Here is a 26480-nt window from a genome sequence, read left to right as displayed (position 1 = left end):
TCACATGGTGTCTAATGATCATCAGACATAGAGATAACCGTAAAGTTTGGAGGAGTCAGAGAACCAATGCAACATTCATGTACAGGATTACACCTTCTGTGAGTGGTTTTAAGCCATAACGTGTGCTGTAAACTCACTTAGATCGTTACATAATGAGGAACAAAACGTTTTATTATTTAACACATATTGAACTCATCCTTGGGTGCAACAGGGATATTTAAATGGCGGAAAAAATCTCTGTCCGGAACGAAAGATTTGTGTTGCTCGTTCGAGGCCGAATGTGGCGACGCAACCGGATGTTGCCAATTTAGTCATCCGGGCAGCTAAGAGGAAGTTTAGCATTGTAGCTAACGCTGTCAAAATAGACAAAGTCATAGTATTTTGTGAATCTTTTCTAATAGTGGTTTGAAAACTTGAAACAGTAACAATGATTAAGGCCATTTTGATATTTAACAACCACGGGAAACCGCGGCTGATTCGATTCTATCAGTATTTTGTGAGTATGTTTGGGGCTGATCTTCACAACATTAGCATGTTTTGGATTTACAGCTGTCTCCACTCCCTCGTGTAACGGTGTCAGTAGACGTGATTTCACAAACATGTAACACACGTATCGTTTACACATTGTAGAGATGTTAACGATGTTGGCTCAGGGTTCTCCTGCTGTCAGATCTTAGCTCGTTGTCGCAGCGTGTGACTGCTGTGTTGTCTTCTGGTGCCACAAGGTCCCTATGTAACTGTATCAGTCAGCTCGATGGGGGGCCGTGCCTGCAGGATATTAACCAGAGTGTGCCACATGTGTCCCGCAGGCAGAGGACATGCAGCAGCAGATCATTCGAGAGACTTTCCATTTGGTTTCCAAGAGAGACGATAATGTCTGCAACTTCCTGGAGGGTGGAAGGCAAGTAGCGCTGTGTGCCAATGGTTTGAGGAAACAAAGTACATTTACTTCATGTGTCTGTACTTAAAAATATGTATTCAATTTTACTTCACTACATATATAAGCAAATATTTGTAATTTACACTCCGCTACATATTCATTACACTCTATGGTAAATACTTGTTGTTTTTTAATATTTTAAAAGTAATAAGTGAATAAAAAGTCCTCTCATCCAATCAGAGCCGACAGGTTATTTTATTATGAGAGTAAAGAGATGGATTAATAGTTGTTGAGGCTACTGCAGAGATTTAGCCATTCATTATTATGACAATGACAATGTATGCAGTAGCATCATTGTGTATTAATATGACAGACTCTGTATCATTATTATATTTAACTGAATTATATATATATATATAATACTCTAGGCACAGTTAATGATGTCGTTGGCCATTGCGTCAGGAAATGCGCTACACTCTGCAAGTGCTTCTACTTTTGATACTTAAAGTGTATTTAAAAGCAAGTACTTCCTTTTACTCAATAGAAAAGTTTATGCTGTACTTTTACTTGAGTACATTTGTGTCTATTTAGTTGAACTGTCACTTAAGGAATATGCTTGGATACTTTCTCCGCCCCTGCTGTTCACAACAGATCTGTATAAAGACACAGTGACGTGAGGAACAGAGCAGATATTTATTTAATATATTTAAAAAGTTCCTTGGATGTGCTTGTTCGATGCACAGCTGCAGAAAAGCTGCAGCTAAACTTCTGAATGTTCAGATTTGTTTTTAATGGACAGACTGACGTAATTGGATTGATATAAGATTATGTACATTTGGAGACATTCAAGTTTATATTGGCGGGGCCTTCTAGGCGGACCTGTAATTTCAGTTATGATATGTTATGACGTCTTGACAGAACAGAATGTAAAAGACTGTAAACCCAGGGTCAGTTTTTTTTTTTCTTTCCTTCACTAACTTTGATGTCAATACAGAAGCTGACATTTCTTGGCATCAAAGCAGAGCCAGAGGCAGACTGAAGATGCAGTATCACGATTTTAACCATTAGATGGAGGCAAACACACAAAAGTTGTCACACATACCGTTTCTCTGATCAGCTACTTCACATGATGATGATTAACCTGTCTGTTAATATAGAGTTACACAATACATAACATTTTCTTGGAATGTAAAGGTTTTATCTCTTTTCAGTCTCATCGGTGGCTCCGATTACAAGCTGATCTACCGACACTATGCAACTCTCTACTTTGTCTTCTGTGTGGACTCATCTGAGAGCGAGCTCGGCATTCTGGACCTGATCCAGGTCAGCTTCCGTTTATTTTACTGCTCCATAAGTATATTGAATATGTGGTTTTTGAGGTAAAACCTCCCCTTTTCCACATCACCCTTTGTTCCATCATACAAAAATGCCAAAGCTTGAAAAGAACACTGTCTCTTTCTTGAACTACTACACAAACTGCTTTCCATCACATGATGCTGTATTTAATTTATCTTGATAAAGAGGAGTCATTGACCCCTTTACTTACGTACTTTTAATTTCTCGTGTCATTTTGGAAATAAAAATATTTCTCTTGATCAACTGAAATCTTTTTGAATGTAAAACTCGTGAACTAACAAAATATAAAGGAGGAAACCCTGATCACAAACACAGGCTCCACACACGGCTCAGGAAAGATATTTTCATGCCGTAACATTTTCCTTAAACATCTCTCCTTCATTCTTTTCATCAGTGCACTCACTTTACAGTTCTTAACTAAAGACATTAACCTTTATCAAACCCAAATGTTTGTTCTGATCTCCCTGTATGGCGTAAACCTTAAAATCTTCATTAGTACAGGAATCATATCTAAAATCACTGTTTCTGTAGTTGGATGTTTAGTGTGAAGCAGAAGTCATTGCAACAGAAGACAATATAAATCCCTGAGGAGATCCAATATTTGTTTTGCCCTCCAATGTAATTATAATTTCCAACTATAATCTTCCCCATATGACCCTTTTTAGTAACATATGTGGGTTCACTCTTCTCTACATGTTGGTGTTTGTTTTATAAATGATGACTAAAGGAATCCTCTCCGCTGTAGGTGTTTGTGGAAACACTGGATAAATGCTTTGAAAACGTCTGTGAGCTGGACCTCATATTCCACATGGACAAGGTGAGTGGCAATGAAGGAAGCCTTTTCAATAGTGTTTCCTAGGCACAGTGTGTTTTTGTGTAGAACTGTTGTGATCAGTTGGGTAATTGACTAGTAGTTTGATAGCGACCAATGGTTTCAGTTATCCTAAAAAAGACCAAATGTTTTCAGCTTCTCTGAATAGAGGATGGAATTTTTCAACCCTTTCTTTGTCACATATGACGCTAAACTGAATATCTTTTGTTTTGGACTGTTGATTGGACAAAATGAGCCAACTGGAGATATCATTATGTGATCAGAGAAATTTGGACTGACTGATTTTTGCTTTTTAAAATAATATTTTTAAGAATCAATAAAGAAAATAATGATAAGCAGCCATTGTAGTATTGAACGTGCCACACTGCATTACAGAAATGTACAAGTAGCTTTGTCTGAGACATGTTGACCTTCTGAATCATGGCCCCTTTCCAGTCTCAGAACAACATTCACTGTTATTTCTAATTTGTGGGTCAGAAACTACAAAAAGTCTGTAGTTGCTGTTAATTTGCTGTTAATGCAGAATCAGCACTTCATGTTCACAATAAAAATATCAAAATTCTTGTGCAGGAGCTACAGGAAGTGGTAACATAACTGTGGTTAACTGAGGACAATCATTTATCCAGTCCTGCTGTTGCCAGTGATTCAGACTTAAGACTCTACCAGCATCTGTGAGACAAGGAATATTAGAGGCGTTGTGCTCTAGATCTGTTACATGCAACCAAAAAAATTAAAAACCTCACGTTGAAAAAGTTACATATTTTTGTGTGCTCCAATCCTAGCAAAGAAATATTATATAAATGCTTTTACTTCTCATATTCAACAAAAGGTTCACACGAGTGCAACTTAATATGGATTCATTATTTTATGAAGGACCTACAGGGAAACATATCTCGAGTTATGCAGCGCAGAGGTGTTTTTCTGTCTTTTCCGTGCACCCAGCTGCTTTTCAGGAACAGCTGCATTGCTATAAATGGTGCAGTTCTCTTTGGTGTGTGGGGAGAAGATTTGTACTCATAAGTCAAACCAGCCTCCTGACACGATGATGTAGAGCGATTCTGCAGTTCTGAAATTTTTAACCTCGTGAAAACGTCTGTGCTTGGGAGCTGCATAATATTTTAACGTGGGGACCTGTTCCAAGAACGGTAAAAAGAAATACATTAGAGTTCAAGGTTTCCTCTTTTTCAGATGTTGGATTTGAAAAATACATTTAAATTCTGCACGGGCTCCTTTAAGAATGAAGCTCTGTATTGTTCAGGCAACAACAAGGCCTCCTTTCTCTCCCTGGAACTTGGAATTGAGCTGGAAGTGTTGCTGGAGTCTAATCAGAAACATTTTCGGCCATCTTGATTGAATTTTCCCAGCAGGAAATTGATGTCATGTGGTGTTGTGGGGTTTTGCCTGAGGAATGTTCCCAAGATGAAACTTGGAAAAACTTCTGCAAGGATGAAAACCCATTGCTCTTGCAAAGCCTTGCTAGCTGGACACCACTGGCATGCATCATAAATATATAATTTATATACCCATGCAGGGTTTTAAAACAAACCTTGTATTATTAACATGTTATGCACATGTGGAGATGAACAAATCAAGAGACTTATACTGCTATTACAGATATTTTCCAATTGTTTATCTCACAAGGAGAAAAATCAGGAATGAGGCTTTGTGAATAACTAAAAGATTCAAAGCTTTTGCAGGGACTTCTTTCCCGTTTATCATCCTTAAACTCAAATAAGGTCTGCCATGCAAGACAGTGTCATGTTCCCCAAAATGTTTTCCAACCACAAATCTAAACTTCAGACTGAAACTGAAGACTGTCTCCCAATGAGCCCTCAGTGGCAGCTACTTTCCAGAGAGAGCTGGACTCGTTTATACCTCTGTCATGTCTTTGGTAAAAAAGAAACACACAAGGGCTGAGAAAAAACTTCAGATAGTTACATCTGGCTGCTGTGTGGAGCAGCCAGTGTGTGCTGGTGTCTAATCCATGTGTTATTATTGAATTTTCTTTTCACAAATAAAGTGACAGTGCAGTGTCATCCTAATTATTAAGTTACAGCGAGCATGCACAGAGACTTTTTTAATTGCTGTCATTTTTTTTCACAATCACCACTGTGTTGTTTGTCTGCAGGTCCATTATATCTTGCAGGAAGTGGTGATGGGAGGCATGGTGCTGGAGACCAACATGAACGAGATTGTGGCGCAGGTGGAGGTGCAGAACCGCATGGAGAAGTCTGAGGTCAGTGTATTACCACATGTACCAACCATACCAGGGATTTTGTTTTTGCACAGTTTAGCCCATAAAAGTTTCCACTATTAAAGCAAATTTTCCAAAGCTCAGGTTGAAGGGAGAGCTATGCTTCCCAGGCTGCCACATCAGATACCACTCACCATTGAAATCAACTTGCAGACATGAAACTTAACACACTGAACACATTAAACACGAACAGACCTCTGAATCTTTGTCCACGTCTCAGATTTGGTCAGAAATTCAAATGTGTCTTGTGTTGTGCCCACTGACACCAGTCTCCTGTCATTAAGGAAACAATTGTCCAATCAGAGATGAATAGGCTAAGTTGCTAAGAATGGGGGAGTCACCTTTCCACATAGCCAAATAAGTTAAGTAGCTAGATTAATTAAGATATATAAATAAAAAGAGAGAGTTCTGATCTGCTCACCTCTTCACATCCGTGTTTCTTTCATTGTCAAACTTGTAGTTTTAAGTTGACTTCACTTGAGGGAATTCTCACACTTCACACAGCTCTGTCTGGAGCCGTCGGAGATTCTAAACTATCTTTCACATATTCAGATTTAGTTGGGTTTTTTGTGAGGAATTTGCCATTTTTTCCACCACATGTTCTACTTAAACAAGTTCCTCCACGATGCTTCAAATACAACAAATACCGTTTTCAGACATGACCTGCGTATAAAGTCCCGAAAATTGGGCCCAGACTATACCCGTAGTTTGTCTTTCACGCATGAACAACGCAGCATTATTGAGGCGATAGGTGGAGCAGCCGGGTGCAGCAGGCAGAGGCCGAAGGTAACATTAATTCTGTTGTGTAGATCACATGGTTTTCTTAAAAACACACACCGTTGTCGCCTCTCATCACCTCAAACTCTCTTTAGATCTTCGTCGGTGTCTTCTACGTGTATGACAACGCTTTTTCCCCAAGAGATATTTGTTCCCTTTTTCTTTTTTTGATTTGTGCATCTGTTGCATGTTAGAAGCATCATCAACACCCTGAAATTAAAGGAATAGTTTGACATTTTGCTAAAAGTCAAATAAAAGCATTAATCCACTGTAATGCCTGTATGCTGCACCTGAAGATACAGCCAGGAGCCAGGCCTGGCTCTGTCCTAAGTTCATATTCAACCTGTAAATCTAAAACTCATTTTAAAAAAGCCTTTAAGTGTCGGATTGAAGTTTTATAGTGGCGGGGAACAGCGACTTCCTGGAATGTTGTCGCCCCCCTCTGGACAGAGCTGGGTGAGTCGTTTACTCACGCTCCCATGACTTGGATTCTTTCAACGAATCTATTGGTATGCATTAAAACACTGTTGGTGTTTTCTTTCATCAGGATTCTTTCTAAACAACAACTGTCATCAGAATAATGTAGAAGCTGCTTTAATCATGTAAGACTTCCACTGTAGCTTTATGTTCTGTGTTGTTTCGTTTGGGCAGGGAGGTCTATCAGCGGCTCCAGCTCGCGCTGTTTCTGCTGTGAAGAACATGAACCTGCCGGAGATTCCCCGCAACATCAACATCGGAGACATCAATATCAAAGTGCCGAGCCTCTCCCCGTTCTGAGAAGCACCTCAGCTGAGCTCTGCGGGGCCGATGTACTACTGATCTCACCATTTCTCTGCTGTTCTTATCCACCCAGCCCTGCAGCTAAAATGGAGAAAACTGATTTTATATATGTACTTAAGAACCACAGCAGCTTACTCTCCCCCTCATTCCAGTCTTTTCATGTACAGGAGATAAGCTGTGGATTGCTTTTGAGTTCTGCTGTATGCAAATACAGTTATGAGGGATTTGCACAATCATGTACATTTTGTGTCTATAAAGCCACAAGAAGAATTAATATCGGTATCTTTACACTTTCTGTTATTCTTTGTGTGTTTTGTAGCTGTCCTGTTGATTTCCTGCCCCCTTTCAAAAGAAAAATGACCATAGATCCGGTGCGTATTTATCCACACAACTCATCCAGATCCCTGACATTCATCAAAGGTGGCTCTGTTCTGAAAACATTCCCTCCTGTCTGGAGGAATGAGCACAGTTCACTGTAATATGACCCTTTGGCCTCTGCATCGGGCTATAATTACTTAAACACATCTTTATCTTCTGTTCCAGGCGGGTGTTCATGCCAGCTGGGATTAGACTCCTCTGCTTGGCTGCTTTCACAATTTATTTTTCCTTCTCTGTAATATATTGTGAATGTTGACATCCTTGTGATTTGTGTAAAGTGCTGTTGTTCTCCTGGGTGCAGATTGTGCTCAGTGTGGCAAATGTAAAAACTGTGTGAGTGTACGTAGGTTTTGACGAGTCAATGATACAAGCTAGCAAACATCTGTTCAAACTTATGTTGACCTTTCTTGGTGTGTGTTTGTGTCACATGTTTTTATTTAGTGGTTTGATAGAATCGGGCTCACATCCGAGCGAAGTCTGCTGGTATATAAACCCTCCCTAATCCTGTCGAGCTTCCAGAGGAAGGAAATATGTCTATGTGTAAGACGCTCCTTGTCAAGATATTAAAATAAATTAAATTACACAGTGACTTTGCTTTTTCCGTTCACAGTAACAGCAAAGATTCTTTTCACGTATCATCACACCAGATGTGTCAGCGTGGTCAGACAGCATCATATGAAAGTCATCATCAAATGCTCAGTCCACTCCACCTTTGAGGATCGTACGACTTATGTCTGTTCAACCACAATGTGGTCACAGTTGATACAGCCTCATTCTTTCATCCTCCCGTTCCCGAAATTTGTTTTGGGGGGGGGGTTGAGGGAGTAACTCTCAACACCTCCCACCTCCACCCTCACAGATGCAGACTGAGTGTTTCACATCAGCAATGATCACTCCAGCTCAACTTGTGCATCTCATGCAGACTCACACCAGGGCTTGCGTTGGACATCCAGCTACACAGGGTTTGGTATGTACTGAATTTATCCAACATGCTTCATGCCACGGTAATCTTTTTGTAGCAAGTTGTGTTTGCAATGTTTACCTGTGCATTCATTTTTACATCTTTGGCATCTCTGTTGTTCCTTTTTAAATGATCTGGTCTGTGTTTATATAGAGCTTTTCTAGTTTTGTGGATCACTCAAAGCACAGTACAGTTTATTGCCAATTATGAGATCAGTGTCATGCCGAAGGACACTAGGGCATGCAGATGGGGAAGACTTTTACACTGACGAAACAACAAAAGATTTTTCCCTTGACTGATCACACATGGTGTATTAATGCAGAACAGACACCATCAAAGCAGGTATGTGATGCTGCTTGTGAAAACCAATGATCGATCAAGGCCAAAACTAATATAAAGCATCCAGCTGTTGCCTCTCTTTCTGCGTTACTCCTCTCGCAGCTCCACCACTTTTAATTGCTAAGAAAAAGCTTCATATAACAGGATTAGTTACCACACTTGTGCAAAAAGTAAATATCACCTAATGTGTACAATTCTTTTTGTTTTTAGAGGGAATGGTTTATATGCTGTAAAGTCCCAGTTTGACTTCTTGGCTCATGTTTGGATATATTCATCGTCTGCCAATATCCAGCATAGGCTGCACTGGTTGTAAACTCTGCAGTTTCTCCAGCTGGCTGAAGCTCATCAATACTGCGTGGAGCTGAGACCATAGAGCTGGTTACAGGTTATACAGGTCCATGTGCAGGAATGATACAGTAGTAGATGCAAAAGTGTGCCACGGTGTGTAGTAGTTTACCTTCCTTCTTTTTTTAGACAAGATTAACTTTATTGAGCCTGCACAGAAAAGTTTGTTGAAATAGGAAAGGAAAACTTTAGTGTAAGAAGAGAGTGATGATGTAAATACAGGCTGGTGATGTATTTCTCCATATTGTCCAGACTAAGCTTTAATTCAGGACTTACCAGATGTCACCAGTGCAGTGCAAAAACAATATTTCTTCTACTATTTAGTCCTATTTTAATTTACAAAGAAAAAAAACATACAAATTATGCTTATAAATCTTTAATAATTTCAAATCCTGTGCATGCCACCTTGCATGGCCTTTGTATACTTATACGCATTACTTGCAGGGAAGTGGAGAAGAGAGTGTGTTAAAATCACACCATGAAACAGGCGCGGTCACATGGCTCTTTGTTATAGTTTTTTACTCCATGAAAATATGTGACTTTGGGCCCCCAAGATAAACATTCCCACTCACAAGATTATCTCTCTCTGCTGGCACGGGGAAATACCAGTGATTCCTTTGGCTGGTATTACTTATTAACTTTGTGGATGATTAGAACCATTCAGCCAACAGACTGCGGATTATTTTCCACTATTTTCTTACGAACCTCGACTCACTCTTTTCACAAGCTGACTGTGCTTAACTCTGAAAAACAACCATTATTTTTTTAACCTTTAGTCATCTATGAGGTAAAGAACCACTCTGGTCTGTTTCAGGATATTAAAACTCAAGCTTGTGTAAAAACCAAACCCCAGTAACTGCACACTGTTGGTGGACTGCTGGACTGTAGAACTCACTCAGGCACTCATTCAATGCTCTGCTACACACTGGATATCCAATGTACAGGACCGGCACAACAGTTTGATCAAGCCCATGAGGACGTTTTCCCATGACAACAATTACTTTTTTATGTGGTAAAAAAAAGAGAACATAAAACAGCTAGTAGACTAACATGGCTTCCAGTCTGGTGCCTGTGCTCCTGTTAGGTCATGGTCAGGGTGAAGGAAGCACACCTATTGCTGTTACTTGTCATCGTTGACATGCATCATAAATGAAAAGTTATTCATAATGACAATAATAATAAATAAACAATAAAATCAAGAGGGATAGAAATATAAATAACTGCAAATTGTAACTATGAGTCTATAGTTTATGGTGTACGTTCCATAGCGGCTCCTAAAAAGGACTTGAAAGATATATCCATGGTTATGTTTATTTAATCTGTCTAATGGCAAAAAATCTAATATTTGATATAAAAAGGGCTCAAAGGTTGGACAAGATTACTTTTTCCAAAATAAAACTATGCATTTCTTAGCAAAATATGTTATCCTAATCAGCAATCTGGATTTGTTATCAACTAAATCAGGCAAATTTAATAAATATATACATGGGTTTAAATCAAATTCTTTCTCCAAAATTGATTTGGTAAAAGAGTGAATCAAACAGGTCACATTGCCAAAATAGATGCAAACATGTTCCTTCTATAGTTTCACAAGTTATTAATTGTCTCCTATTTATCTATATAGGAGTAAGATAGAATTTGATGTATTTAAAGTTAGCTTCCTTTCTCATTTGACTTGTAAATGAGAAATGCCTTCTTTCACATATGCTTAGCCAACTATCATTCATCCATGACCATCCCATTAATCACCATTAATCTTTTTCCCAAATCTTTAGGGAAGTGTTAGAAAGATGAATGACCTCCTTTAGATAGAATGTCATACAATTCACAGATTTTAAACTAATATTTCCTCTATTTCAGATTATCCGAAACTCAATTTATCTTCTTTGATGAATTTAAATATTTAAAGAAATCTGTGTTTGGAATGGCTATTCTGTTCTTAAAGGTTCAGTGTGTAGAATTTAGTGACATCTAGAGGTGAGGTTGCATGTTGCATACCTCTCACCTCACCCTCCCCTTCCCAACATGAAGGAGAACCTGTGGTGAACTGCAGTTCTCATAAAAACTCTGAAGGTTTCAGTTTGTCCAGTTTGGACGACAGTAAAAAACATGTGAATATAAAGTATTTGAATATAAAGAGCCCATTCCTGGGTAAAGAAAACAATTCATACAATTTAGATGAAACACACTAGTGAAAACATCACATTGAACCTTTAAGTCAATAAATGATTTAAGTTGCATTATTTATAAGAATATATATATTGATTGATCTGTTCTTGGATCAGGATTCTGATGGATAGGAGAGGAGAGTAAATAGAAATACAAATGGTTATTCCAAGTTTTTCAGTACAATCCTTCCAGACTAACAGTGTGTCAATAACAGTGCAATATTTCTCCATGTTTCTTTATCTTATTAAAGTGTTTTATAAAGGTAAGTGAGTCCAAAGATAAGAAGTATTCCATCTGAACCCACAGGGCATTCTGTCTCTCCAGTGACCTGGACACTGAATTTTGCAACTGTGCTGACTAATAGTAATCCTGGAAATTGGGGGGATCATGATGGATTCTTGCTTCGTGAGTTACAGTAGACTACTCTTTTTTTTTTTTATTACCACAAATGAATTTATAGATGTATTGTTGATACAGAATGTGGAACTTTCCAGGAGAAATCCACAAGAAGTAAGTGTATTGTTGAAGTAAAAGACAGACTTGTGCTTACAGTGTTAAAAACGGTCAATCTCAGCCTCATTACAGCTGGAAACATGCAGCCAAAGTGACTGATTTCTGCTGATTTCACTGGTTAAATACTTGTATGAGTCAATTGTGTCCCTTTCGACTGAATTCTGACAGGAACAATGTTATGACAAGTTTTGTGGTGAGTAAGCCAATGGCCAAGAATTGCGAAACTTCCAAAGAATTTGTGGGGAGTGCCTTATTGTCACTGCTGAGCTAGCAGTTTTCAACATCAGATGTAAAAAGTTAATTTTGTTAGTTAAAGGTCCAGTGTGTAAGATTTAGGTGAAAGGAAAGGGAACTATTGACAGAAATGTAATTCTCATGATGTCTTCACTAATTTGTTTCATATAAATTGTATGAATTGTAGTTTTCTTTACCCCAGAAAAGGCCCTTTATATTTAAATACTTTATATTTACTTTGAGGGGGTCCTCTCTACGGAGGCCGCCATGTTTTTTACATTAGTCCAGACTGGACAAACTAAACACCTTTTGAGTTTTTATGACAATTAAAGGTTACCACAGGTTCTTTTTCATGTTTGGAAGGAGAGGGTGAGGTGAGGGGTGTTCAGCTGCCACATGCAATTTCATCACTAGATATCACAACATTCTACACACTGTATCTTGAAGTAAAACTAAATGTTTATGAAATTCTCGGAGTTATCAGCAATTGAAAAGTATATTTTGGTGATTCGGTAATGCTATTTCACGAAACATAATCCTACTATAATGGAGAAAAATTTACTTAGCTTTTTAATTTGACTAGGTGTGGTTAAAAAAAATGTTCACAATCACATATCTCTTGTATTAAACTTTCAACTTTTTATTAAAACTTAATTTTGTGAGGATTATTAATATCATATAGATTATGTGGATTTCTCTGACAATTCTTGTTTAGGGTGTAATAATTGGAATAAAAGGAATACAATTAAGTAGTTACAACTTTTCTACAGTTTCAGGGTATCCAGCCTGAAAACATTTTACAATGTTTTCTGCATCCTGCCCTCGTGGGAGAGAGTGGTGCAGAGTAGCAGTAGTTTAGAAAGTAATTGTAGTTGTTATTTGGTGTGTAAGTGTACACAGGGCATAACTACAGCATTAACACTAGATTTAAGATGTTTTCATCCTTTAGGCACAGACGGATGAGAGAATGTTTTGTGTTATAAAGGAATCCTTGCATGTCTTCGCCTGTGTGGTCATGGTCTGCAGGGAGTTTAATCAGATCATTTCCAGATGTTGTCTTACCTGTAGGTTGTGAAGTTCACATGGCAATAACTGTGGATGATCTTTTTTTAATGTGTAAAAAGGACTGAAGGACTCATCGAACTTTTCAGCCCCATATCATTCTTCAAATACATAAATACATGAAATGGGATTAAGGGTGTTTTATCACTGTCTACAAAAACAAATGTATAGATTCTGTTCCTGTAACAAATGAAACTTTATTTTCGGCTGTAGCCTCCCACTAGTTTGAGGAAGTCAAAGTGAGGTTTTGTTTGACAAATGACATCTGTAACATGGTATCATGTGACCCCATGCCTGTTGGTCTGGTTTTGCTTCTATGATGTATGTTAGTGTACCACTCAACTACTGGTAAAGTCATTCATTTTTACCTGGAGAGAAGAAAAACATATTGATCTTACATTAAGTCCAGCAGAATTATTTCACGTCTAACCTTAAGTGAAGTCACATGAGATAGTTTTTAGGAAAGCTTTGTTGCTTCAAATCTTTTACCTTCTTCTATAATGTACAGTTTCTTTTACTAAGTATATATTCCAGGATTCCTGGGTATAAACCAAATACAGGCACCACAGATTATTTAAGATAGGATTCAGTTACCTATGGTCATTGGGAGTTCAGAGTTTTGCCCAGTTGATTCAGTGGTGGGTGATAAAGCCCCAGCTTGTGTCCAGGTAGCGTTATCTCACCCTCAACTCTTTTCTCCCAAAATAGAGTCATCTTGAAGACATTTCTGCTGCCTCAGTGATTATAACTTAAATGGCCTTCGCTTACTGGCACCTGTGATGTCCAGCATCTTGTAGACCCTGCTGAAGGACTTATCAACAAAGCCTCTGATCATTCAACAACAGTTTCTGTAGCATTCTTCCTCTGGCTCAGCAAACTTTGCACTTTTACTCTCGTTGGCCTGCTCATTCTATTCCTCCAAGGGAACAGTGACTTCCAAGAGAAAGATCTTCTTGGAGACTTCCAAGATCAGCACCATGTCCGGCCTTAGCTTTGTTGTTGCAGCCTTTTTTGTGAACTCCCCAATTTGACTTACAGCTCCCAGTCTCGTGCTGTTTCTCGTTGGCCAGGAGTCAGTCCTGGCGGCTGATGTTGGCTTTTACCCAGCCCTGACAAAAGCAATATTATTTTTCACTTGGTGAAAGGAGTTGGCTAATCACCCTGCAGATTGTGGTGTCCACTATGGCCTTCAGGACTTTTAAACAACAGAAGCAGAAGTTTGGTAGAATCATAACAACTGGATAAAGAATTTCATTAGATAAAAGATGTCATTTTATTGTATTATAACCAGAGTCCATTTTATGATCCAAACTGTTTCCTCCCTGTACATTTGTTGATAGAAAGTCCTCTAGACATAGTCTTTAGAAATAAATGACCCAGAGTTAATTACAAAGTACAATAAAAGATGTTGCTGTAGGAATAACCTATAATTATTATAGGAGGATAGAGTAATAATAACAAAGGAGAAGAAATCTATAATACCATTATATCAAGCCAGAGCATGAGACAAGCAATAACAGTAATGACTTGAGCTTTTGACAAACTAAAGGTACTGCAGTAAAACAAAAAACAAAAAACATCTATCCTGTTTTGTACTAGGAAGAGAAAAAAGCAAAGATAATGTGCAGAATTTACTTGGAGTAAGAGTGCATTCCTCATACTGAGCCAGCAGCTTCCTGCCCAACATGATGTACTAGAAATATATATGCTCAACATTTGGGAAAATACATGTATGTTCTTTACAAGATTTGGATTGTATTAACGACCAGCCACTGGATTACTAAGTTAAGCATATAAGACAAGAGAAAAACATGTTGGTTCTGTCCAAGAGCAATAAAATACCCTCGTCAGCAAACTGGAGTCATCACCATGACGTTACAAGAAAACCACAACAGGTGGCTGTGCGCAATCCAGAAAGCTAAACGTATCCCTCAGAGAGACCACAACTTGATGTTGTAATGCTCACACATGGTTTTGTGTGCTTTAAAACTTAGGGTGGCTCATAAACATTGATCTTTTCATTGCTGCTCTATTTTGTCAAGTGCCTCATTGACACATGTGAGAGCACTTTCAGATAATACGTCTCTCAATATAAATAGGCCACAGGTAAACATTTGCTTTGACAACAGTGAAGGCCAATATTGGACAGAGAGCATTGAAGGATGAGGAGGAGAATTGTATTTCTAGAGGAGGCATGAAGAGGCTTGTTGGGACATTGAACAGGCCTAGATACAGTACTGCAAGTGGTAGATCCAAGTTAAAAAACTTTAGATAGATGTTTTTCAGCATCTATCCGCATCTATCAGCATAGAGTTTTGCAATAATAGCCAATAGTTAAGAGATAGAGAAAGTTTAAAAGATAGAGCTGAAGCAATAAGAACATTTTTTCTTTTGAGCTCCTGCTTTTGTTGCCGTTAGACAGAGCCAAGCTCTCTGTTCCCCTGTTTACTGTGCGTTTGCTTGGCTGAACTGGCAAGACACATTCTTGCTCAATCCAATACACTCAGGGGTTGAACATTTACAGCATTGTTTGTACAACCATTAACACAAATATGATAATAGTATAAAGATGCAAAGAGAAGTGAACATTTTGTTCAAAGGACAGAAGTCAACACAAGTTTCAGGGAATGGGACTGTTGATTTTGGGCAGACACATGTAAATCTGACCCAGGGCCACAATAGCCTCTTGAGTTCCTGAGCCTGTGCCCCACACTTTAGATGGATGTTGTTTAGCATTTCTTAACATATTCAGCAATATCACAACAGTCTTTTAACTGACTTTTGTCACTATATTTTTTAGACAAGTCCAATTTTGCTCAGCCAAGGCGGTTATGTATTCACCCTTGTCTGTTATAGTTAGTTAGTTTGTAAAGAACATTACACAAAAACAACTGAATGTATTTCCTACGAAACTTGGTGGGACGATGCAAATGGGCCAGGGAGTGACAAATCAAATGTAGGTGTTTTATTTCTTACTCACATTTTGAGATAAGGTGTTTTTTCACTTTCACCATTTTCCCAGGGGATAATTCATGGATCACATTTAGGTAACTGATACGTGTGAGAAAGTATTGACTGAATTTAAGGGGCGTGTTGGCCGTCGGTGTAGTTGTGCTCACTGGCCGTGTTCCATTCTAGTTCCGTTTTTAACCAATTCATATTACTAAACCATTTATATTGTCTCTCACATCATGTAACTGGCATGTTTTTGCTCCCACACTGTCCACTATCTATTTTCTTTCCACAATTCAGTCCACTTCTAGCAGGAGTAGGAGTAATAACAACTGGAAACCCAACACCACTGACCAGAGAGAATTTCTATGTAGTCTTTGGCATTCACTGATATTACATGATATTGTAGTTGGAACACACAGTAATAATGAAACTAAAATGCCAGTTTTGAACAAAGCAGCACTTTTGCTTGATTTTTACAAATCTGAAAGCAGCTGAGTTGTAAACTAATTGACCAATCTCATGTTTCCATTTCTCCTTAGGTGTTATGAAAATGTGTTTTCTGCCATGTTAATAGTTCAACGATTAACTGAGGAGGAAAGAAACCTGCTGTGCTGGACAAAGACAGACTGAGACCCCTGACTGTCCTGCTCTGACCTCCTGAATCAGACATGGGGAAAGTCTACTACATCAGTAAAAATGTGGGCCTTGCAATGCTTGTATTAGCGTTCTGTGCATTGGTCACAATTATAGCTTTGTCCATTGCTTATAACAAGGAAAGAGCCAAGAATACAAGCGGACCTGGAGATGAAGCGACAGAGAACACCAGCATGCCATCACCATCGACTACACCCTTCGCCTCAAAGGAGCCCTGGGACCACTACAGACTTCCAGACTCCCTGGTTCCTGTCAGTTACAATGTGACCCTGTGGCCACGGCTGGAGCCTAACGCAGACGGCATGTACATCTTCACTGGACACTCAGCGGTGGTCTTCAAATGTGTGAAGGAAACAGACCTTATCATCATCCATTCCAATAAGCTGAACCTCACTGGGAAACATGCTACGCTGGGTGGCCTGGGTGAAGTCCCTGCGCCTGCTGTACGAAAGACTTGGTTTGTGGTGAAGACAGAGTATATGGTTCTTCAGCTGCACAGCAGACTATCTGCAGGAGCAACCTATGTACTTCACACTGAATTTCAGGGAGAGCTGGCGGACGACCTGGAGGGCTTCTACAGGAGTGAATACGTTGAGGATGGTGTGAAGAAGTAAGCAATGACACAGCAAAGCAGAGTGGTGCACCATTTTTCCTTTTCTTGACTACGTTTACATGGAGACCGATATTCAGACTATTGACCTCATTCAGAAGAACATTATTTTGATTATGATGTTTATAGGACTTGCTAGTCGAATATTCTGTTCATATTTCCATTCACATCAGACATAGTCTTATGAACATAGATAATGACACGTCAATAAGTCCACTATGCCATTATGTCTGACATTATTCCACTAGTTTTAAGAGCCCAACCTGCAAACGTTTAATGTACGATGCTACCGTATAACATGTTGTTTTCTTTCTAATTTTGTGTAATGTATGTTTGTAATGTCACTGCCATATGTCAATGTCACAAATACGGTTAAAATACTAATAGGACATTTAAAGACATATGTCTACATAATGTGATCAAGGACAGAATACCTCACGTGCCTTAATTCCATTATGACCCTTATTCAGGTTAAGGTGATCAGAAAATGCTGTTTACATGTCAGTGTCTTTTTCAGACTATTGGCTTGATCTGTTTAATATCGGAATTTCTGTATTCATGCTAACATAATCATGGAGAGTTTATTTTCATGGTTCCAATGTTCTTCTTTGTTGAGCAATATTGGATTAAAACATTTTGCAGAGTGGTTGCTACCTCGCAGATGCAAGCAACGTATGCCAGGAAAGCATTCCCTTGCTTTGACGAGCCAGCCATGAAAGCTGTCTTCAATGTCACCCTCATTCACGTCCAAGGCACCGTGGCTCTGTCCAACGGCATGGAAATTGGTTTGTTTTAGAAATCTTAAAACTTTTGACTTTTTCTTACATCTTATTTATCTGAGGTGAGCGCAGAAGAAATTTGTAAAATCCCATAAGAACAGAAAAACATGCTGAAAATGGTATAATTTCAGTAACTGCAATGTAAAGACCAGAAATGGGAACAGAGTAGTAAGTTTCTTAGCACACGTGTTAGTGAGAGTGTCAGAGACTGTGTCATTGTAAATAATTAATAACATGGACAACAGATGCTGTTAATACTAACAGAGTGTCAAGGTGTGACTTGTCCTCTTCTGATACAGAAGCTGCAAACTCTGTCATCAACGGCATTCCTGTCACAGTAACAAGATTTGAGCCAACAGAGAGAATGTCCACATATCTGCTGGCATTTATCGTCAGTGACTTTTTCAGCATTCAGACAAGCCTAAACAACAATCTGCTGGTAAGAAATGTATTAGAATATCATATTATTCATAGCTTCATTTTCATTTTTATGTATACATGTAAATATATACATACGATAGGAATTTTCGAACACCAGAAGTACAAAAACCAATCCTAGGAAGGAAAGGGACAGAGGTCACATCATCCGACTGTATCTCCCTGTGACTACAGAAGTAAATTAATAGCCTTAAAAGAGGAGATTTTCTCTTGTTTTGATCCATTGTTGTGTCTTTAATAATCTTTGCAGATCCGAATCTGGGCTCGGAGAGAAGCCGTATTTGACAGACAGGGAGACTACGCTCTCAATGTAACAGGGCCAATCCTTAAGTTCTATGAGCACTACTACAACGCTTCATATCCGCTCTCCAAGTCAGGCAGGTTAACTCAGCACCAAAATGCTGCAGCAACGCATATTAGCATACAAACATTTTTAATAAGCACTAAACAAAGCGCATGTCTATGTCATAGCACAAAAATCTGTGTTGTGTGTGTATTACACAGTACATTATGTGGAAAGTTATATTTCTCTGGCCCTGAGCAAAGAATGTTGTTCTTAGTACATTTACATATTTCGCAAGAAAGTGAACAAGACTTTGGTTTGGACAAAATTCTTCACAATCCATTCGATAGTTGTTGAGATATTTCAGTCTGGACCAAGTGGTAGGCAGTCAGTTTGACCAACCAACCAACCAACAAATAAGAGACCAACCAACCAATCAACATGGCCAAAAGCAAAAACACGACATAAATGTTACATTAATATTCCGTACTCACAGTTTTTTCACCAACGCTGTCGAATACGTCTTGGGAATGTTGGACAAACAAGCAAATGGAATTTCAAACACAGATTGGTGAATCAGATGTAGGTACAATTCACAAGACTGTTTTATTAGACATGCAAAGTAACAATTCTGACTTCCAATTGTGTATTTCTACTTGAATGAAGACATCATCTTCATTCAAGTAGAAATAGATCATAACTAGGGCTACTATTGTAGTTAAGGTTAATTTCTAACACAATTTGTTCTTGAATTTCTGACGTCCTTGTTCTCTCTAGATCAGATAGCTCTGCCAGACTTCAATGCTGGGGCCATGGAGAACTGGGGTCTGGTCACATACAGGGAGACTGCTCTGCTCTATGATCCCCTCGAATCCTCCACTGGAAACAAAGAGAGAGTTCTAACCGTCATTGCCCATGAACTTGCACACATGGTAGGCTGTCACATTACCGCCAAATGGTTGTCATCACAGTTTTCGTAAGCAGGAGAAAAGAATGAGTGAGTTAAAAAGTAGGGGTTATAATCAGCATCCATCTCATTCAGCTCTTTCACCACTCTAATGAATAACACAGAAATATTAAAAATACATTTTAAGCCAGAGTACTCAACCTCCATTTGCCAAAGAAAAGAGGGCAGATCACCACCTGGGGACAAATTGACCTTGCCTTCTTGTAGATGTATTTAAAATATATTTCTCGGGATGAAACTTTGGGATCTATGTTTGCCAAAAGCTTTAATTCACTGTCCCAAACAGAGTTTGTAGAAACATTAGTTTCCTGACAGTGTGCCAAGGTTAAATGAGGGGTAAGTGGTTAGTCTGGCTTTATCTCTTTTCTTTATCTCTTCATCTCTGTAAAGTGTGTATTTTTGTTTGTTTGTCAGTGGTTTGGCAACCTGGTGACAGTGCAATGGTGGAATGACCTGTGGTTGAATGAGGGCTTTGCATCATATGTTGAATACTTGGGTGCCAACTATGCTGAGCCCACCTGGAATATGGTGAGACAGGAAACCTTGTGACCACTTCACACATCAACAAACTCACAGATATGTTTTGGTTAAAACACCTGCACTAACTCACCTCTCTGCTTGACTACAGAAAGACCAGATCATTCTATCAGACGTGCACAAGGTTTTCAGAGTGGACGCCCTCGCCTCCTCTCACCCACTGTCCCGCCGAGAAGAGGAGGTCATTACCCCTCCACAGATCAGCGAGATGTTTAACTCCATCTCCTACAGCAAGGTCTGATCCTCTGATAGGAAACACAAGAACTCTCAAAATACGCTTGCGTTTAAGTCACTCAGGCAAATTCAAGAAACACCCGTTTTTCTATTGTGCTTGATTTTGATTTCGCCATTTCTCTTCGAGCCCTGTCCCACCATCAGAGCAAAATGTTTTAGTAGTTGCTTTGGAGTGAATGCAAAAAACTACACTGTTATGAGAAATTCAAGTCAACCAAGTTCTTGTGGTTTCTATGTTTGTTGCCTTTAGGGAGCGGCCGTGCTCAAGATGCTGTCAGAGTTTCTCACAGAGCCCGTGTTTGCCAGAGGACTCAGCGTGAGAATTAACCCTGTTTCACAACCTCAAAACTTAATTATAACTGCCACTCTCTGTCTGTGGTGGTGAGAGAGTTTTGTTTTAGAGTTTTTTTTTACTGTGTAACCTACAAAATACCAATAGATTTTATTTTAACTCAAGATTTCTGATTTCCTGTGTGAATAACCGACTGTGTGTTTTTTCTCTCCGCAGTCTTACCTGAACAAATTTGCATTCAGCAACACAGTGTATACAGACCTATGGGACCATCTCCAACAGGTTGGTTCTGCTAAAAAAAAAAATGTGTTATGCTAAATTTTACTTGGAAATGTGTCTTTCTTCTGAATCCTTGCTGCCCTCTGTTTGTTCTCAGGCAGCTGAAAACACACCAGGTATTCATATTCCACACACTGTCCATGACATCATGAACCGCTGGACTCTCCAGATGGGCTTTCCAGTGGTCACTATTGACACCCGGACAGGAAGTATCACTCAGAAACACTTCCTGTTGGATCCAGAATCTGTAGTGGACAGGCCCTCTGAGTTCAAGTAGGAATCAGTTTTACCTTATTCTGTAGGTTCCATGTAGATGATAGATTATGAGATTAATAAATGCATTTTCCTCCATTTGGATACTTTTCTACTTCAATCACTTTAGTTTGAAACACAAATTGAATTGCTGTGACTGGGAATTGTGATATCATAAATCACCAAGTTTTCACAAGAGTTTGCAGCCATGCTAGCAGCTTGGTGAAGCTTTACTTAGGCGAGGTGGTGCTTTGAGCTAATTGATGCACATGCGTGTATTGGCATAGCTACAATGTGGATGTTAAGTGTAATATTTCCCCTTTTCACCATGTTTATTTTGGCATGTTAGCATGTCAATGTCAGATACAAACCATTGGGGATTCAACCTCTGGGGACAAAGAATGTCTGTATCAAATTTCGTGGCAATCCATGAAATACTTGAAGGGATAAAATAAATGGCTAAAATAAATAAATAATGTTCCACTTTTTAAACTGTCTCACTGTCTTTACCTGTGCTTCGTTCCAGTTATACATGGTATGTCCCTATTAAATGGATGAAGACAGGTGTGGAGCAGCAACAGTACTGGCTCCTTCAGAAGACAGGTACAATTACCTCTTCTACATTGGACTTGCAGTGTGTAACGTTTTACCCAGTGGGGGGCTTGGATAGGGGCAACATGGGCAGCACTGGGCAGATGCACCAAATAAAATACATGAAACGGATGGTTCCATTCACTGTAGTGGTTTTCTATCCCTCATTAAATGATAAAATGTCTCAGTGGGTCAATTAATCTTGCTGAATGTGATGATAGGTTGACCTCACATCTTTCCACTGAGGAAGGGAGAATGGAGGAGCAGGGGAATCTAGCATACCCTGTTTTGTACAGTATCCACTCTACAAAATGGGAACAATTGAACCACAATTCATTCATAATACTATGAATATGAAATTACAATAAAGATACATTGTTGCATTTTTTCTGAGTTCTGTGAAGTATTTAAAAAAAAATATAAAACCAGTCAGCACACCACCAAGGGGAACTGGTGGGGGCTAAAGGCGGGTTCACCCACCTCTGGTTTTACTTGATTGGTGGTCTCAAACACCGGTAAATGTGTTTACTGAATCTTTTGAATCTTAAGCCTCTCTTTGTTTTCTATTTTGCACCAGACACCAACAGTCTGATGAGGGTGTCAGGAAATGACTGGGTGCTAGCAAACACCAACGTATCTGGATACTTCAGAGTGAACTATGATCGTGACAACTGGGATCGTCTTCTGTCCTTGCTCAGCACCAACCATCAGGTGACACACATTTCCATATGAATTTATTTGCTGTTTTGCTTGTGCTTTACGCCTATTCTCAGGCATCTTAGAATTCATTCTTACTGTTACATTTTCTTAAACTTGTGTCCGAGAAACCAATGAATCGGTTTTTTAGAAACTGTAGATACTATGACTGATGAGGGAAGAATACAACATCGTTATCACACAGCAGCAGCTGTTACCGAATGGTTGTTTGTGTGTAATATCTGGACTTGTAATAGTTTGTCAATTCTTTTAGGCTTTATCAGTCATCAACAGAGCACAGATCATAGATGATGCCTTCAATCTAGCAAGGTAAAGAAAGGATTTAAAGAGTTAAACACTCCAGACATGGTGTGTCTGCAAATTATCTGAATAATTGTATTTCTTTGTGCAGAGCTAAAATAGTAAGTACAACATTAGCCCTGACGACTACCAAATACCTGCACAAGGAGAGAGACTACATCCCCTGGGAGTCAGCTCTAGGAAACCTTTACTATTATATGTTCATGTTTGATCGCACTGAGGTCTACGGAGCTTTACAGGTTTGTACTGCTTTACCAAGAACAGTAAAACAAATAGTTGTGATACCAATAAAAGTATGTAAAAGCAAAGTGTAATACTATTGTTAATGTATTTCTAGGCGTACCTCAAGAAACAAATACAGCCACTTTTTGAGCACTTCAAGACAATTACATCTAACTGGAAAGAAATACCAACAGGCCACACTGACCAGTAAGACTTTTTAAAGCAAACAAAAGGCTAATTACTCATCATATTGTGATCTAGTCTAACTTATTGTGTATCATTGTTCAATTGAAGTTTTCCTTTTTCTAAATCGTCTTCCTCCTCAGGTACAATCAGATCAATGCTATCAGTACGGCCTGCAGTATGGGTGTGGGAGAATGTAAAGAGTTGGTTAAAAGCTGGTACAGAGATTGGATGAGGCATCCAAGTCACAACCTGTGAGTACAAAGCAGTGTACGTCAGTTCTTTCATCTCTTCACATTTCATAATCACACAAACTTGTTTGTGTAGTTGGTTGTAGTGTTTTTACAGTTAAACATCTGAGCAAACATTAACTACAGGCAGTTAGCAATGTACCACCAACTCCACAACTTCACCTCATCGCTTTCTCGATGTTGACCAGGATCCATCCCAACTTGAAAAGCACAGTTTACTGCAATGCCATAGCTTTTGGTGGCGTGGAAGAGTGGGACTTTGCCTGGACCATGTTCAAGAACACTACACTGGCAACTGAAGCTTCCAGGCTGAGGGTAGCCATGAGCTGCACCAAAGCACCGTGGCTTTTGAACAGGTATATGCTACATTCAATTGTTGCTGAAGTTTGCTGTGTGTGTGGATGATGCTCTTGTATTAACATGTAGCTTTCAATTGAAAAACTATGAACAGTTGTTGTTTTTTGTATCTCTCATATTTTTGAAAAAGGTGAAACACTGATCAGGAGTCAGTTTTAAAACAAGACAACCTCATTTTGACAAAAGTCTAACTTGGATCTTTCCTGTAGAAAGATTTAGAGTGAAACAACGGCTGTGTCTGAGTTCTGTTTCCTTCGCAGGACTCAGTCTATAAAGTCCACAAAAGCCAAACTGAATCTGGCCTACAGAGCTCACCATTACAGAGGACTGAGGAGTTTCTTGATTTGAGCAAGGATCTGTTTTTGTAGCTAATCAGTTCACCATTACATTTGTTTGATGAGAATCTATAACTGTAGACTAATGCTCATTTTTGCCTGTCCACAACCACTCACATCTGTCTGTTGACTTTTATGCAATCATGCATTCATCAGAATAAGGGCTTGGCAATAAAAACATATTAATTATTATTGCAATAGAATTTTAATCGATTGCAAAATTACATTATGTATTGATTTAATGCTTATGCATTGAGCACAATGAGAAAATATAACAAATACACATTTTCCTCAGATTTATAAAATGTTTTCCTTTTTATCAGGTGTTTGCCATTCTTTGTTCATGAAGAGGTGTTTAAAACCTCAACCTTTACTCAGGAGCAAAAATCAGTCTTTACACTTGAAGAAAAAATAATGTGACATTAATTGAAAGAATGACCAATGTCGACTGATATGAGATTTTAACTGTTTGGTCATATCACTCAGGCTTAATTTGAACACAATTGTAAAGATCATTTGGCTTTAGCCTTCGTATTTTCTCCGGTGGAGGCGATCAACATGTACGACTGACGCAAAAATGAAAAAAAAACCAAGAGAATAAATATCTCATTGAGAAAAAGTGGTGTCGTACACGTGGACGACACAGACGAAGATGTCAAGATGGAAACTCAACATCGGTCTGAATAATGCGGAGGATTCATTGGTGTCGCTGAACGTGTCTGTCCGGCTGCGTTGTGCATGTGTGAAAGGCAGACTGTCCATATACAATTCTCCAGACTTTACCCGCATGTCTAAACTATTTTTGGTTTGGTTTCTAGATTGTGGTGTCATCCTTTTTACAAATGTGAAAAATATTGAATTAAATATTAAATATATTAAAATAGTTGTTTTTTTTGTTGTTTTTTTTTACAATATTTGGCTGAGCCAGGTATCTGGAATACACCCTGGACCCGACTAAGATCCGCAAGCAGGATGCCACCTCCACCATTCAGGTCATCTCACAAAATGTTGTGGGAACACCTCTGGCCTGGAACTTCATCCGAGCTAAATGGAGCTACATTTACCAGCAGTAAGTGCTTGTTCCTTAGAGGAGGGTTCTCTGGAAAAGAATACAGAGTGAATGAAATGATCGCCATCATTACTTCATCTTTACCAGTGAATAGCATCCTTCTCTGTGTTGTAGGTATGGAAGAGGATCATTTTCCTTCTCCAATCTTATCAATGGAATTACAAGCAGATTCTCTACAGAATTCGAGCTGCAGGAGGTTTGCAGCCCACACACTGCACTTTACTGGGGATGTGTATTCATAAAGAAAGGTAACAAATGCATGAATTCTGTTCATGTGTCTTTGTTTTCCTCTCTCTCTTTGCAGCTGAAGAAATTTAAAGAGGACCACCTCCATGTTGGTTTTGGCTCTGCCACCTTGGCCCTGGAGCAGGCGATAGAAAAGACCACAGCCAACATCAAATGGGTGACAGAGAACAAAGCCCAAGTGCTGCAGTGGTTTACTGAAGAGTCCATGTGAGAAGACTTGATGAATCCAAACTACAATTTGTCTTGTTGAATTTACTGTCAGGGATATGTAATAATAATGGACCGGTCCCTTTTCTCTAGTGACGTGCAAATTTAAGACAACTGGTAGGACTTCAGTGTAAAGTAAAAATAATATAATAATAAAAATAAATTGACTACATATTTCACTGTGTGTATCGCAGTGGTGATGAATAATTTGAACTGTCAACTCTGGTTGTCCTTTGATTCTATTAACAGTTATTTCTACTCTTAAAAATGCTTCATCCTCTTTTCTTCATACTTCACTTTATATCTCTTGCTTACTGCAGTGAATCAAATCTATTTAAACCACAAACATGAGCCATAAATCTGTGTGTAGAACACCAGAGCAGCTTCAGTGATCGCTGACTCATCCTACACAAGACAATGATGAGTAACTGTCATCATGGAGGAATGTTGACTGCCCGACCGTGCAAACTTCTTACTTCATTTCAGGGTGACTGTGTGTTGGTGTGTACCTCAAAGTTTTCTTTGCTCTGCTTTTTTCCTCTGGAAACTAACATTTCCTGAGGCTCCCTCCATGTTAAGTCTGTAAATTGGGTATCTTTACATTGAGAATCGTTTTGCACTTGATATTGTAAAAAGTTACTGAATAAAATACCCTGATTTCTATTAGGCTTGTTTGTCATTTGTCCTCAAACTTGTACTAATTGATGATATATAAATGTACAACTTAAATCAGTTGTGGTGGATGTTCTCATACAGTTTGAATGGAACAGACTAATTCTGCGAATAATTATACAAACCCAACTTTGTCAACAGATTTTTCAAACAAATTGTTCCTTTGATTT

General features: G+C 38.8%; 2 protein-coding genes across 3 annotated transcripts; both read left to right on the top strand.

Annotated features, from left to right (window-relative positions):
• Window positions 1-281: 281 nt before the first annotated feature.
• On the top strand, window positions 282-7840 carry ap3s2 (adaptor related protein complex 3 subunit sigma 2). The gene is made up of 6 exons (XM_020079598.2): window positions 282-496; window positions 810-901; window positions 2092-2203; window positions 2982-3053; window positions 5197-5304; window positions 6751-7840. Exons 1-6 carry the CDS (start codon window positions 428-430, stop codon window positions 6874-6876), a joined length of 579 nt encoding a protein of 192 aa, XP_019935157.1. The 5' UTR covers window positions 282-427; the 3' UTR covers window positions 6877-7840.
• Window positions 7841-8078: 238 nt separating this feature from the next.
• Window positions 8079-26301, top strand: LOC109625221 (aminopeptidase N-like). 2 transcript variants are annotated; one of them, XM_020080370.2, is made up of 21 exons: window positions 8079-8224; window positions 16375-17099; window positions 17742-17884; window positions 18178-18317; window positions 18567-18693; window positions 19377-19531; window positions 19981-20094; window positions 20195-20338; window positions 20588-20653; window positions 20846-20911; window positions 21006-21181; window positions 21687-21763; window positions 22329-22462; window positions 22722-22777; window positions 22860-23007; window positions 23106-23197; window positions 23317-23427; window positions 23613-23780; window positions 25045-25185; window positions 25300-25381; window positions 25490-26301. In XM_020080370.2, exons 2-21 carry the CDS (start codon window positions 16504-16506, stop codon window positions 25640-25642), a joined length of 2889 nt encoding a protein of 962 aa, XP_019935929.2. In that variant the 5' UTR covers window positions 8079-8224; window positions 16375-16503; the 3' UTR covers window positions 25643-26301. The 2 variants fall into 2 exon arrangements, with proteins under 2 accessions (XP_019935929.2, XP_019935931.2); XM_020080372.2 differs by lacking the exons at window positions 25045-25185; window positions 25300-25381; window positions 25490-26301 and having other exon boundaries at window positions 23317-23443; window positions 23613-23753.
• Window positions 26302-26480: the final 179 nt, after the last annotated feature.

The sequence above is a fragment of the Paralichthys olivaceus genome, chromosome 1 (genome assembly GCF_024713975.1).
Source record: "Paralichthys olivaceus isolate ysfri-2021 chromosome 1, ASM2471397v2, whole genome shotgun sequence".
Lineage (NCBI taxonomy): Eukaryota > Metazoa > Chordata > Actinopteri > Pleuronectiformes > Paralichthyidae > Paralichthys > Paralichthys olivaceus.
Note: the sequence above shows the minus strand (reverse complement) of the source record. Positions and strands in the feature narration are given on the sequence as shown.

What these genes read in the sequence shown, in the direction of transcription:
- LOC109625221 (XM_020080370.2), top strand. Translation starts at nt 16,504, where the DNA reads ATGGGGAAAGTCTACTACATCAGTAAAAATGTGGGCCTTGCAATGCTT. An exon ending in TATGGGACCATCTCCAACAG is followed by an intron (nt 20,912 to 21,005) that starts GTTGGTTCTGCT and finishes GTTTGTTCTCAG; the next exon opens with GCAGCTGAAAACACACCAGG. An exon ending in TGGAGCTACATTTACCAGCA is followed by an intron (nt 25,186 to 25,299) that starts GTAAGTGCTTGT and finishes TCTGTGTTGTAG; the next exon opens with GTATGGAAGAGGATCATTTT.
- ap3s2 (XM_020079598.2), top strand. Translation starts at nt 428, where the DNA reads ATGATTAAGGCCATTTTGATATTTAACAACCACGGGAAACCGCGGCTG. An exon ending in GCATTCTGGACCTGATCCAG is followed by an intron (nt 2,204 to 2,981) that starts GTCAGCTTCCGT and finishes TCTCCGCTGTAG; the next exon opens with GTGTTTGTGGAAACACTGGA. An exon ending in ACCGCATGGAGAAGTCTGAG is followed by an intron (nt 5,305 to 6,750) that starts GTCAGTGTATTA and finishes TCGTTTGGGCAG; the next exon opens with GGAGGTCTATCAGCGGCTCC.